Source organism: Bombus vancouverensis, chromosome 1, assembly GCF_051014615.1.
Source record: "Bombus vancouverensis nearcticus chromosome 1, iyBomVanc1_principal, whole genome shotgun sequence".
NCBI lineage: Eukaryota > Metazoa > Arthropoda > Insecta > Hymenoptera > Apidae > Bombus > Bombus vancouverensis.
In genome coordinates, this window is record NC_134911.1 from 18,348,437 (window position 1) to 18,362,410 (window position 13,974).

At 33.0% G+C, this 13,974-nt stretch overlaps 2 protein-coding genes and 1 non-coding gene across 4 annotated transcripts in view; 1 reads left to right on the plus strand and 2 right to left on the minus strand.

The window, feature by feature from the left end:
• Positions 1-442: 442 nt before the first annotated feature.
• Positions 443-2,778, minus strand: LOC117153362 (receptor expression-enhancing protein 5). Its single transcript, XM_033327350.2, has 4 exons — positions 2,563-2,778; positions 1,869-2,101; positions 1,660-1,795; positions 443-1,570 (listed from the first exon to the last, which is right to left on the minus strand). The coding sequence occupies exons 1-4, from the start codon at positions 2,687-2,689 to the stop codon at positions 1,524-1,526; spliced, it is 543 nt and encodes a 180-aa protein (XP_033183241.1). The 5' UTR covers positions 2,690-2,778; the 3' UTR covers positions 443-1,523.
• Positions 2,779-3,313: 535 nt separating this feature from the next.
• Positions 3,314-13,974, minus strand: part of LOC117153394 (uncharacterized) — a 72,188-nt gene continuing 61,527 nt past the window's right edge. For both annotated transcript variants that reach the window (XM_033327404.2, XM_076621934.1), the window contains exons 3-7: positions 13,725-13,825; positions 13,157-13,305; positions 10,217-11,156; positions 8,574-9,089; positions 3,314-7,100 (exon numbers count right to left, since the gene is read on the minus strand). In XM_033327404.2, the coding sequence (XP_033183295.1) occupies positions 6,648-7,100; positions 8,574-9,089; positions 10,217-11,156; positions 13,157-13,305; positions 13,725-13,825 (2,159 nt within the window). In that variant the 3' untranslated portion in view covers positions 3,314-6,647. The remainder of the gene's footprint in view (positions 7,101-8,573; positions 9,090-10,216; positions 11,157-13,156; positions 13,306-13,724; positions 13,826-13,974) is intronic.
• TRNAQ-CUG (transfer RNA glutamine (anticodon CUG)) lies at positions 5,811-5,882 on the plus strand. The gene has a single exon. It is a non-coding gene; the product is annotated as a tRNA-Gln (tRNA).

Below are 13,974 nucleotides of genomic sequence, written 5' to 3' on the forward strand. Positions count from 1 at the left end.
TAATTATGTCTTCTTAATTGAATAAAATGTAAAGGAATAATAAATTATTAGTGAATAGGAGTCTCAGCATACCTATTGGCTTGTAATATTAACGTTGGACTAAGATTTTCAACAGAAACAATAACAAGGAGTCAGCGAAACTCTTCAGTGCGAAGATGTTTAAAACGCGACTGACCAGTCGACTTGTATAAGCAGGAACAATATAAAAAAAACAGATTATTTTTCACTTATTACCGTAAAATGTATTAGTTCACCGACGGTACATGGTCAATTCGGACCTGAGTTGTGTTGTAAAAAGTGCACTGACCTTGTCACAAGATATATTGTCGATTTATTGGCTTGAGAACGAAAATGTATTTGTTTTTATTCCGTCTCGCTCACTCGATGTTTACGTTTCCATTTGTATTGAAAATTTTCTAGTTTTGAAAATAAACCGTAAATATTTCAAATGTATAGAATTTATTTTAAGAATAATGGAACCTCTTACACTTTATTTTATAAGGTCTGAATACGCGAATTTGGCATGGATCAACAATGACCTGACATTGTCTCCCGATTGTTAAGATACGACTGGTCAGTCGCAAAATGCCACATATTTCTTCAACCTCTTATAAGATAATAACGTCTGCTCAAATATAAGTTTGGCGCTACAAATATACTTAAAGCTCATATAAAAGCTTGTCTTTATACTTGTGCAAGATTAATATCTAATTTATCATTTCAAAAATTTTGCGCTTACCTACAATTCATTAATTTTTAGTATCCATACATCATACACATGTATCATGATTTATGACATATTCTCAATCTTTATATTACCTAATCCTACCCTCACTTACAAAATTGCAAATATAAATCTCGTCGTTCGTGTTACGTATTTTTTACAGAAGTCGTTTGTTTGGTGGTTTTACAAATCATTATACACTCATTTCCAACACTAAAAATATTCACCTTGTTTATAACTGTAATATCATGGCATAAAAATATCTTTATACAGACAATTATACTACGATAGAAAACATTTGCTCAAATAGTGCTTATAACTGCCTAAAATATCATCAATATCCAATCACAAATGATATTGTAAGAATTATTTGTTCAATATTACTAAATTGGCTTGGCTTATGTAAAAATCTTGCTACAGAATGTAACATTACACAGCCATTTTTGTAAGACTTGTATTTATAAACTTTATGTATTCATACAATTTTTATTTGCATTTATGACAGTATTATGTATTTATTACATTCATTCAAAATTTTATGATCTGATGAACTACATTCCTGACAAGCTATAGAAATTTGTAAGATACACAATAACATGTGTAATTGGATTTTATAACATCTTGATAATAGGCACAATTGATTATAAAATTTATACTACTATATAAACATTATATATAGGAAATTAAAACTGTCAAATATATTGCAGTTTCCTTTTTATTAAAAATGGACGAGACGAGAAAACAGTAAAAATTTTTAAGGCATATTTTTTAAGCCTCCAGGAATTCAAAATTATAAATATTACTCCTGCTTTTCTGTCAGCAAAGCATTTGCTGCAGCTTTAACAGCTGAAATAAAAGTATTTTCATTAGTAGATTGTAATAAGTATTAAAGTATTAACTATGTACATATATATATCTTGTCATAAAAAATATACCAGCATCCTGAGCAGACGATATCAATGCGTCAACTTTGTGATGATATCTTAAAAAGTTTGGTCTAATAATACAGTTGTATAATATTAAGGAACCATTACGTTCAATAGGTGCCATTAGCCAAATGTAAAAGAGACACTGTAAAAACCAACAATATAATAAGTATATGGTTTACATTTTATATTTATGTAATTAAAATATAACAAAGTACCTTGAACAGCCAATAGACTGGAAACCAGCATAAAATATAATCTGCGAAAAATTCAACGATTGTAAAAATTGCAAAAACCACCCAATAGGTCAGCCACTTTGTATCATCCTCTTTCTTTGGACTTTCCAAGGCTTTCATAGAACAATAAGCAGGATATATAAATCCAAAGATATTACAAACTAACTGCTGACCAATACCAAACACCAAATATAATGCTGTAAATCCAACAAAACCTAAAAAATATTAAACAACATTATAAAAAAATCCAGTGAAATTAATTATTGTAAGCAAAATTTCTAAGCAAATTGCAGGAATCTTATTGTGATACAGTAAAATGTGTATGTTACATAAATGCGGAAAAACTCGATCATTCCCTTTATTATTATTATACCTATGAATATTCAATTGTCATCGAATGCTTTTTGTAGAATCTTATGCTATAAAATAACCGCGTTGTCAAGGTTCTTTTATATTCTACAATCTATACGATATCGTTGTAGTATAGTCAAATGCGAGTGAAATGTGCGTAATTTGAAAACTTTTAGAATTAAATTTAAAATTACGATTAAATTATTGTTTCCAAGAGAAATTTGTACTAGGTTCTCGTTACGTAAAGTGATAATTAATTGATTTATCAAGCAAGACAAAAACTGCCACAAAAAGCTTACAAAGTATATGATTTTAACGTCCATACTTAAAAAAACATAAAGTCGATCGACTCCTGTCTTTTTTTCGACTTTGCCTAGATACTTTGCCCATGTTTTGCTTTCATCGTGTAACGCTTTTTCCAAAGATTGTTTTATGGCTGCTATTCTTGCCATTCTGTTCGAATTTTCGATACACAAAGTTACAGTTAGAAACGACACTCCGTCCGCGAATTTGCAAGCTCACTACTAACTTTACATGTATCGAATCGATACCGTTGACAAACGACCACATAGAAAGGAATATCAGGACTTCAAATGCGACATCTATTGGTAAAATAGGAGAACCATTAAGAGCAGAACAAATTTAAATGTATACATATTTTTGACTACTATTTGTCAATATTTTATAATATAGAGATTGATGTATTGATCATGAAGTACATGTAATAATGAATAAATCGTAAGTAAGATTTATTTAGATATAAATAAATATTATTCCATAATAAATAAATATCTTATCACAGAAATATATATAAGTGTATCTATAATTATCAATTATGTTTCTAATACTTTTAATAACTAATATTTTTAATCGTTCTATTATTAACATGAAAAGAAGCTTAATTAATAGAGTTAAAAACCTCTATCATGTCATTTATCATGAAACTCTTGTAATTAAAACGAAACTAGCGATGTATCCATCAAACTAATTTTTCATTTGGTAGAGTAACGATCAAAATTATATAAAACAAATAAAAAATTAGGTCATGCCAGAATAAGAAGAATTATGCAATCGTATACAATTAGCAATACTTTTGTTTTTATTATGAAGTGTTTTCATTTCACTTGATACAGTTACACATCGTTCGAGCATTTTGATGCTATTACATATTGTAGATCGCTTACTGTTAGTGGGCTTACAATTCGATTAAATATTTATCACATTTACAAGTTGCTTTTCTCATTATTATTTTTTATTTTTCTTTTCTCTTTTTTTACAAAAATACGTTCCATTGTTATAAATGTAGATCAATTTAGTATTCGACGGAGATACGTGAATATGCGAGGATAATAAAAATTAATACTTAGAGATCTACATTCGATAACATTCTCGCGATATTTCGTGTACGAAACGAGTAGGAACATTTTAACAAATTATTGTTTGGCACCGCAGCTGTGTCGCTTGTTCACTTTTTTTGCTCGTTGCATTATGAAACATGGGCAAAATACACGAATAAGTGCTGATTCATGCCTTGACTTAGCCAATGTAATATATTTCCGGTAAATCATTGCTTGCGCAACGTCCAATTACTGTCAGTGCGAATGCTTCATTGTGTCCCGCATTATGCGTTCACCGAAACTGCTCTTAAATTAATGTAGGTAGATTGCGGTTTAATGGAAAAGTTACCATTTTCATAAACGAAGCACCTGTATAAATTAAAATGGAGATTTTTAAAACGACATTATAATACCTCGAAATGTGATGCCAGAAAGAGTTTATTCTATATGTAAACAAATTAAAAAACAAACATTTAGTTATTACATCTTTGAAATCATCATTTGAATTTGAAGAAAAAATATCTCGTTAACGGCATCCCGTTTAATCCAATTTTGTTGAAATGTTGTACAGTTTTTTAACAGCGGTTATAACTATAATACTAAAATCTTAGTTATTCAGCGATAATATTTTAATCTTTCTGCTATCGCTTTTAACAATAGCTGTACTATTGCATTAGTTAATTAATTTAAATAATTCGTAAGTGATAAAAAATGAAATATAATCTATGTTAAGAACAACGAGGAAATCTTGTTTTATATTTAGCAAAACATTTTACATATGATTAGCGATCATTTTTGTCTTCTTAAATCTTAAGTCTGCCTAAGAAATTTTTTAATTTTCATATTTGTTAACGATGTGGTTCATTTATTTTATGTATTATAAATTGTGAATTGCAAAAATTATGAATACAGATAACTTAAGAGATTACTCCTCTCAAGTGGATACTTAGCTAATCTCTTATGTGATATTGTTTTGTGATTATCTTTCCTCTTTATATGTAACATTGCAATTTCATCACAAGATGCAATAAGCAGGGCGATAGTTTATGTCGGACGATATTACGCCCCCAAGTGTTTCGTTCACACGTATTTCATCCCGTTTCCAAGCACATCTACTTATGATTTTCTCATAACTCTTTGTCGCTTGAAATATAATTATAATTAAATATTTTGATTTGAACCTCCATTCTGTCCACATTATATCGTTAAAGTTTGCTCGCGAAATTACTTGAATTGCTCACGATCGCAACAATAAAAACGTACTCTTTGATATCTTTGATTCTGGTATGCCGCTGAGAGTAGAATTAGGATTCAATGTTCTGATTTTACTAGTCTGTACGATTTGTTAATTTTTGCATTTTTTCTTTCTTTGCGTATTTTTGCTTTGAGATTTGCTTACATAACAATATCTTTCTACAGCTTCAACTTTCATTGCAACACAGAAATACGTCTGTCCTCTCATTCCATTATGGTAAATTATTATGTACAATTGACGCTAATTCTTTCATGTTTGCTAATTGCTTAGGACAACTTACTAATACGTCCTAAGCAATTTTCATTCATTCAACTGAGATCTGAATATTCAAGGTTTGACTCGAGCACCGAATAATCGTAATTTATGCACGAAGAAACCTCTCTATCTTTGACTTCAGATCCAACAATGAGAATCAATAGCATTTGATGGTATAGGAAGTGTTTATAATACAGCAATTTATTCAACGAAGAATGCTTTATATTACATGGACTTTACACGTTCCCCTTGATTAATTATCATATTGTATAAAAGCGACGTTTATTCTTTTATGCAAAATAACACTTATAACGGTATATATTAGCGTCCGCAACGACCGTACAATTAGTCCTTATTGTTATCGGTAAAAAAAATTTTTTAAAGCTTTCTCCTCAAGCGATGATATTTCCTTAGATCTCCTATCAAAGTATGATAATTTTTATCGTATGTATTTATATCTACTTCGCACGCTCTTTCGTTCGTTTTCTCTCATTTCCACGTCAACAATTTGATTTTCTTATGTTTTTCTAATTAGATATGTATGTCGAGGATCATCCGTATTTACATGTTCGCAGTTTGATGGAATTTTATGCTTGATCGACTTGGCCATTGCGTCGATCACAATTGTCATTTATATTTCTCGATGTTAATTCATTATAAAAACGTGTAAAGTATGCACTTACTTACACATGCATACTATTCTAATTTCTGTAAAAAAATTCTCAAGGTCTCATGGTGTAACGGCTAGCACTCTGGACTCTGAATCCAGCGATCCGAGTTCAAATCTCGGTGAGACCTTGATCTTTTAGGCGATATTTTTTGATTCGAACAAGATGCTCGATTGCTTTAGCATCATACGATTTGTTCTTAATTATACGACTAGTTATATTTTCAGGTTTAATTATCGAGCATGAAATAAAATTATATTTTTTGAGACATAATTTCTCTTGATATCGAAAGTGGAAATTAAAGGAAAAATTAACGAACGAAGGTGAGAATGTGACAAGTATAGAACAAAGTTACAAAAGTAGTAGTTGTTTTTGTATCTTGTGCTGCCATTATATTTCTTCCTTTCCATGGATTGTTGTATATACATTTTCATCTATTTTTAATAAAACCTATCTTGAATGAAAATTTGTTCGGTGAATGCAAAGTTGACTAAAATTACAGGAAAAGAACGAGAAACGTGAATATCAAGAACTGTCGTTAGATATAATTTGAATATAAATCAAGATAGAAATATTTTTATTAAAAAATAGTAACTTAAGAAGAAACTCCTCTGACAAAAATAATGCAACGTATAGATTATATCAAGAGAAATATCTGCGATATCTATTTCAATTCCAAATTCTTCAATTCCAAATTCAATTTTGATTCGAGTTGTAAAGATTTGAAGATCATTACATCCGGCCAAATTTTAATCACATTGCAACAATCGATAAATAAATGTAGATGTCCAAATGTGGATCAAATGAGCATATGCGTAGATTTAAATCTATTTTCGCTTGTAAAAAAAATCGTTTTATTCGAACAGATAGAAAATTGTACAAAATTTTATTGGGCTTATAGTTTCGGAGTCTGCAGCAGTTTCTTCTCCATCGATCGCATTTTGATGCATTTGGCAAGGAGAGCTATTATAGTGAGGATGGCACCGAGAAACGAGACTATTCCTAAGACAACGAGTACCATAAACCAGTTTTTAAAGCTGCCGATTCTGTCGCCGAAATCGCAGTTGCAATTCTCACTCTCGTTGAAGTTCAACGCTGAAAAGTTTACCGGCCTGAGAGAGATCAGCTTGAAATCGTCCTGGACTTGACGTCTAGTGGTAGAATTCTGCGATTTCTTTATGAATCTGTAGGATATCGTGTAAGTGAATTCTTGCCCATCGTACGAGCCCTTCGCGCTATAATATTGTATTAACAATTCATTTCCGCTGGAGGTGAGAGGAACTTGAATGTTATTAATATCCTGGTGGGACACATCGCAGTAAGACCACATCAAGACGCTGTTGTTCACCTGGAAGTTCAATATATTCATGTTTTTTTTATCCTGACGAAGAGATTTATAATTAGCATAACAGGAATTGCAGGATGAAAAAGTTCGCTGTAGGATGGAAATGAAATAGTATAAACGAAACGAGGAAGAGAACATTCTCGAAAGATGCAAATGTTCCTTGCAATACAAAAGTTTGAGTAAATTTAATAAAATATCTTTGTAAAAGATGCGAATCAAATTAATGCGAGGTAATAGAAACAGATGTAGTGGTTTTGTTGTTGAAAAAAGTCAGACGATAGCATAAAAGTAAAATTAAAAAATTTATATATGCAACTCTTGTTAATGATAGTCATATGTTGTTTAACACGTTGATTAATATGCGGGTCACGCTATTAGATAAGTCAGTGACGCTCTAAGGACGACGAACGTAATTGAATCGTTGTAAGTAAATAAATAACTACATATCTGTAAAATTTTCAACGGCTTTTAATATTGCGGTGATAATATTAAAGTATTAAATATTCTATATAGAAGCACTCGAGCGTTGAAACTTTTAAGCAAACCACAACACGTTAACGTTATAAGTAAAAGATGCAATATTCGTCTACAGTCAGCATGTTAAAATACACAAAAAATGTTCGTGGTTTATTTCATAGTTTTCCAAAACATTTTTAGGAATTAGTTTCACTTAAATATACGAAAACTTGTGGTTATTTTTAACAATTATAATAACTTTATTATTCGACTATCTCGATAACTTCGACTATCTAAATTGAAGAGCAAAAGGAGAAAACAGTGAATGTTACAAAATAGCTTTATTGAAAAAATTGAGTTTTAATTGAGTTTTAGTCCACTAAGGAAGGAACTGCATTCAATTAAATTGTTCATAAAGGCAGTGTTCATAAAATTTATATCTTACTTAGACATCATAAAAAGGAGCGATTAATAAAATATTAATCATTTTTATCCGTGTTTGTTCCAGTAATAGAATGGTCATACCCTATACATACCCTTTTTAATCAGCATATTAAATCTTTAATGTTATCTTATGAAGATGATTTTTCGAACATTATAATCGTTACAATTTATGCTATCTCAATTCTCGTAAACAAAGTGTGTTATAAAATGGAAAAATTTTTCCCATTTTTACCCCAACCCTCCGACTGTTTGTTTGAATTATAAGAAGCAATTCTTACACTCATAGAATAGAAAATACGATAAATATGAACATTAAAACGATATAATAAAATTTAAAAAAGAACGTAATATGTTCACAATGTTTAAATTCAATTTGAATCGAAAGTAAATGAAAAATTTCTTACGATAGGTGCAACGAAATTAGACGCTGTACCTACGTAATTTATTGACTTTTTTTAAAAGAACGAAGACCATTTAAGAACAATTTCGAATAGCACAATAAGACAAGCAACAGGGAAGCTATTATGTTTACCACACAAGCCGTTAATTTCTTACGTTGGCTCGACGGTTACTCACCTCGATCCCATTGTAAACCGCAATCTCGTTTCCGGAGCAGTAATTCAGGCTGAAGTTCCGTTTCTGCGAAGCGTATTCCTGGTCCGGCTCGTTCCTGATTATCTTCATATGAACGGAGATCTTTTCCGACGATCTGCCCATAAATTTGTAACTGCACAAAGTATTCGGCGGATACCAGCTCTGCAACGACTTGATATTTTCCCTGGTTCGTTCCGTACTTTTGTAAACGAACTCGCAATTTCGATCGTGTTTCACGCCGGGCGCCTCTTCCGTTTCCTGAAACGACAACTGGAACCCGTCGTGCATTATAGTGCCGTCCTGTTCCGCAAAGAACTCCACGATAATGCTCCTTCCTTTCGAAAGGATCCGTGGAACGTGACCTTCTCCGCAGAACTTGAAAATTTCAAAGATCTTTCCGTCCACGTTCTCCAGCAACGCCAGATAATCGCCCACGCAACTGGTGCTTGCTAATTTTTCTGGTATTCGACTCTTCTTTGCGTATCTGTAGTCGGGAACCTTATTGGGTGAAGAAATGTAATTCGATTATTTCGTTTCATCTCTACGTTACGTTAGATCGTCTAACTAGATTCACGCGTTGTATCTATTCCTTGCGCTAGACGCGAAGCGAAACGTTTAATCAACTTGGTCCGCAAAAGGAAACTTCGCGCGAACTGTTTAGCAAGAGTTTGGTAGTTACTGTTGTATCCTTACAGCGAAATTAAAGCGCACCGGTATCTACTTGCAAAATAATTTCTCCAATTGCAACCTCTATTTCACACCAACAGAATGATCGATAAGTATTTATCGGGGTTCGAGAGATATTTATCGTTGTTGGTTTCCAGTGAATGAGAATAGTCGGGGGAAGACGAAAATTACGTGAGCAATAATTATTGAAAGAATCGGGAATTGCTTGAAGATGAAAGTTATTTAAAAAGAGGCAGTAGATACGTCGATTGCTTAATTTTGAGTAAACCGATCAAATTAATTAATTCAATTCTCTTCTCAATATAATTAAATCGTGTATTTGTAATTTATACGTGATGCTTGTAAATAGAGTTTGTAAAATAAACATGTTGCTTAATACGTTATCTAAAAAATGAAAAGTAATACTCGTTTTATTAATAATCATTTTAATTCAAATAAAAATTTATTGTTTCGTTTTATTGTTTCTCTATTATGTCTCGGTGAGAAAAGAATGAATAATTTTTAAATTTTAAGAGCGATTTTTATAACCATAATATTCGTTCCTTATAAGTTAAGCAATTTATTCGTTCAAATATATCGATTCACACTTTGAACATGTTATGGTAAACGGAACTCCTTATAAGTTCAACTCGTCTATCCGATTGCTAACTGAAGCACCTTGTAAGTTCGGTTATCAGATTGCCAAGCGGTAAACCTTATAAGTTCAACTAAAATCAGATAACCTCTATATGTATCATAGAATAGAACGACAATATACACCGCGATCAATACATACCTACACATCTTTACTTGCTTATTAGTATTTACACGAGATTTTTTTTCCCCCGTTATCGTTGTCGAATAACACGGCAATCAATCAAACGCTAGGCAACCTGATCGAAACGATCGAGATAGCGTCCGAAGGTGTCGTCCGAAATAAATTTCCGGGGATAACTCACCTGTAACGCGGTGATCTTTTCCTGGCTCAAGCCTTTCCTTGCAATCTCGTGTCCTAACCCGTCGGGTAGAATCCTCGCGTCCGATATATCTCTTAGATCATGATCGAAATTCTTTTTTGAGCTTATCGAATCCATGGACTTCTTATGGACGCGCTGCGGGTGACGAAGTCTCTTCGGGATAGATTCTAGCCGGATTCCTTGATCGCGATAGCCACCGGAATGCCTGAAGCTGCTCCTCGAGCCGTGGAACGCGTCTGCTGAAGACTGTTCAGTGATCTCTTTTGGACGGCCGATATTTCTCCGGATATCCCCGTTCGCTGCTTTTCCATGGGAATTGCCGCGCGGACCCTTTGATCCGTCCGCTTCCTTTTTGGCTTTCTTAAGTCTTCTTCGATTATTTCTGCCTCTCCTGGTCTTGTGCGACGTTTGCCCAATGATAAATTCCACTTCCTCGTCGTGATCCGGGCTCCTTCTCGCTCGCCTTTCAACCGGAACCTCTTCCGTTAGAGATCGTCCGTCTTTCGATCTGGCGACCCTCGTCTTCGTCACTTCCGCCACGATCTCAACGTGCTGTTCGCAGTTCTCCGTCTGGCAACCGTCCTGCGACGTACGGTTCATCAGGTCGAAAAGGTCGTCCGGTTGTCCGCCGATTTTAAAGCGACCCGCGCTCGACTCCAGAGCAATCCTACATTTGATACCACGTGGATACACGCCCGGATAACCCGGGGATGCGAGCCTGCAGGACCTTCGATCATTCCTCACGGCGCACTCCAATGGGCACTCTGTCGAAGAAGACGGGGAGAATCCACGATGCCGTTCGGCGGCCAGCTGGGCAGGTAGTATGGAAAACTGGGCGGAGAAGATCACCGGATTTTCGGCGGCGAACTTTACGTCCGAGTCCATTATGATCGTTAAATTCGGTCCCTTTCGCAGGAACAGCCTGCGGGATAATTAAAAGGGTATAGCCGAATAGGTAAGGTCTGGCTAGATTACGTTTTTGCGACATAACGAACTAAAACGTAATGGATTCGCTGGTATTTCTACGTTTAACGGTATCTAATACGAAGTGGATGAAATATAGAGGTTCGAAACTTTCGTTTAACATACCCAAGAATTCGTTGTAATGTTAAAAATGTTGGGAATTTGAAAAGTGGATAGTAGCTCCTTTGTTGATTTTAATGTCTGCCGCGTGTATGTATCTTTTAATTTTATTATGTATTCTAAGATTTTGGGAAGATTTTCAATACATATGAGTAATTATTGATAAATCATTCAAGAATATTTTGTTACGTATTCAGTCAATTGGTTTACGTTTGTAACGACATATTGAAACGGAAAGATCTAATTTTTCATTCAACACTTTTGTAGTATAAATAAATATAATTTATCGCTATGGAAGCTGTCGCTATCTATGAAACGTTACTATATATAATACACGCAATAGTTACAACCACAAGTTAGTAACAATGTTAATTTCTCTGCTATTATAATTAGCATAAAATATAGCTGGAATAAGAAGGTCAATAAGATACGTAATGCGGTAAAATATGAGTTTTCAAGATCGGTGGACTCGTACATCAAAGTAGCAACTATCTGTCTGGTAATGGGTCAATTGGTAATCAATTAAATTCTAGAATACATTATAAATATAACAAATGTAACTCTCCATTTTCCTAATTATCGTAATTGAATATCGAAGTAAAATTTAATGATGCGTTGTTATTATTATGGCAAATTATCTTTCAAACTAAATAACATATTTCGCTTGTACATTCGATAAATTAAAGAATGATTAAATAACTGTATTAAAATGATTCGTAACGCAGAAACGTATTAATAAGGATTACAAAAGAGACTCGGAAGCCAGAAAATTGAAATTAAAGCAAACCAAAATTATCGGATATATCGAAATGGGGTATATTTACAAACATTAAATGCCGCGTTTATAAGCGGCTTGGAATCGCTACATTTCAACCAACAGGCATCTGTTTAATCCATTATCTACCAGAGGTACTTACACACATTTGGTTTACAACTTGCTGTGAATACTATTCCAACCGGTTAATTATTTTTCATTAACGATCCCACCAATCACTCCTCCCTTTTATCTCCATATTTAGTACACTCGTATTTTATCGTACAAACATTTCGTACTCTGATAATGATTTATTGTAGTAATTGCTAAGTTCTGTATATTTGCGAATGCAAATTTTTTTGATATCTGATTATTCAGATTTGAGTAGGTACAATAGGATAAAAAATGGAATAAAATTCATAGGAAATTATGTATGCAAAGTATACCTATCGATAAAGCAATTACGTAAATCTGTCAGTATAATTATGTGAAATATAGTAATAACCGATTGACGATATAAGAGAAACTCTTTGCATAACGATCTTATAATGATCTGTATAATGTAGAGCGATGAACAAAGGTATTTGTGCAATCAGTTTTCTTCATAAAATATAATAACTGAATTTAAAATCAAAGTGCATCGTAAGAAAGAACTGAAAACAGTTACGATAACCTTTATTACAAAATGAATATAATTCTATTAAAATTTATAGAACCGTTACCTTTCTTTTTTTACCCACGGCTCAAAAAATGTCCCAGAATCGATTCTTAGGTCAATTCAACAGTAATTGAGATAAAATCTTATGTTTTATTCTACTGTTCTATTCTACTGTACTTTTGTCATAGAGTCCAACGACAATAAATCATGAAGTACTTAAACTTCAGAATTCGAAAGTTATAGATATTTTACAAAGAAATTGGTTGAAAACTCGTGTGTTTTGCGGATTTATATAGAATTTTATAGGAAAATCTGGCCTGTGCCGATATTTTTGTTCATGACATATCTATATATAAAATTCTTTGCAATAGTAATATAATTGACAGTAACTATACAATAGCTAATATCAAATTGAAATATATTCTACCTGGTTGTGTTGCCACTCACATAGCCGCAGTAACGTCCTGTTTCATCCTCAAGATCCTCGCTGCCATCAGAGAATTGAACGTAAGCGCCTTCGCATCTGGTTTCTTTCAGGAAACCAACTTGCAACCTCCTAACTTTTAACTCGATCACCTGCGTCGGGCCAAATTTTGTTACAGGACATCTTTATAGCGTTTTCAGAACATTATTACGAAATGAAATTCTGTATAAAAAGATATTTACGTATTCGATGCCTAATAGCGTGGATTTTCATTTTCTAAAGAGCTGTTTGATTTTTCTAGGAAGGAATATTAAATTTTATTAATATGCTTCGACTGGAAAAAATGTCGGTCAAGATTGTGTACAGCGTTTCTATGAGATTTCATTACCAAAAATTTGACTAATCTTCTCGTTTTGATGAAACTAACGAATTTTGCTTCGTTTATCGTGATTTTTATTCGATTTACTTACTCTTTATACAGAGCGAAAATTTGATTTACAGAAAGCAAGAAAAAATATAATAAATGCAAAATATTTAATTCACAATTGTTCATAAGAGAATTTTTATTTACCTGAGGATCTCTAGGAGGCGCTCTGATGCGAATAATACATCGCCCCATTCGTCCCGTCCATCGTATCCATCCAACGGAATTCCTGACAGTGCGATTGCATCCTGTGAAAAACAAACACGTGATTTTAATCCTTCGTATAACAAGAGCCGCGTTTAATTAGACGTAAATTGTTACGGCAGAAAGGTGTAACAGGATATGAATTTGAAAAAACAACTGTCCATTGTATATCTGTATGAAATCCAAATGTAAA

What these genes read in the sequence shown, in the direction of transcription:
- LOC117153362 (XM_033327350.2), bottom strand. Translation starts at nt 2,689, where the DNA reads ATGGCAAGAATAGCAGCCATAAAACAATCTTTGGAAAAAGCGTTACAC. An exon ending in TCGACTTTATGTTTTTTTAA is followed by an intron (nt 2,102 to 2,562) that starts GTATGGACGTTA and finishes AATATTTTTTAG; the next exon opens with GTTTTGTTGGATTTACAGCA. An exon ending in CAGTCTATTGGCTGTTCAAG is followed by an intron (nt 1,796 to 1,868) that starts GTACTTTGTTAT and finishes TGGTTTTTACAG; the next exon opens with TGTCTCTTTTACATTTGGCT.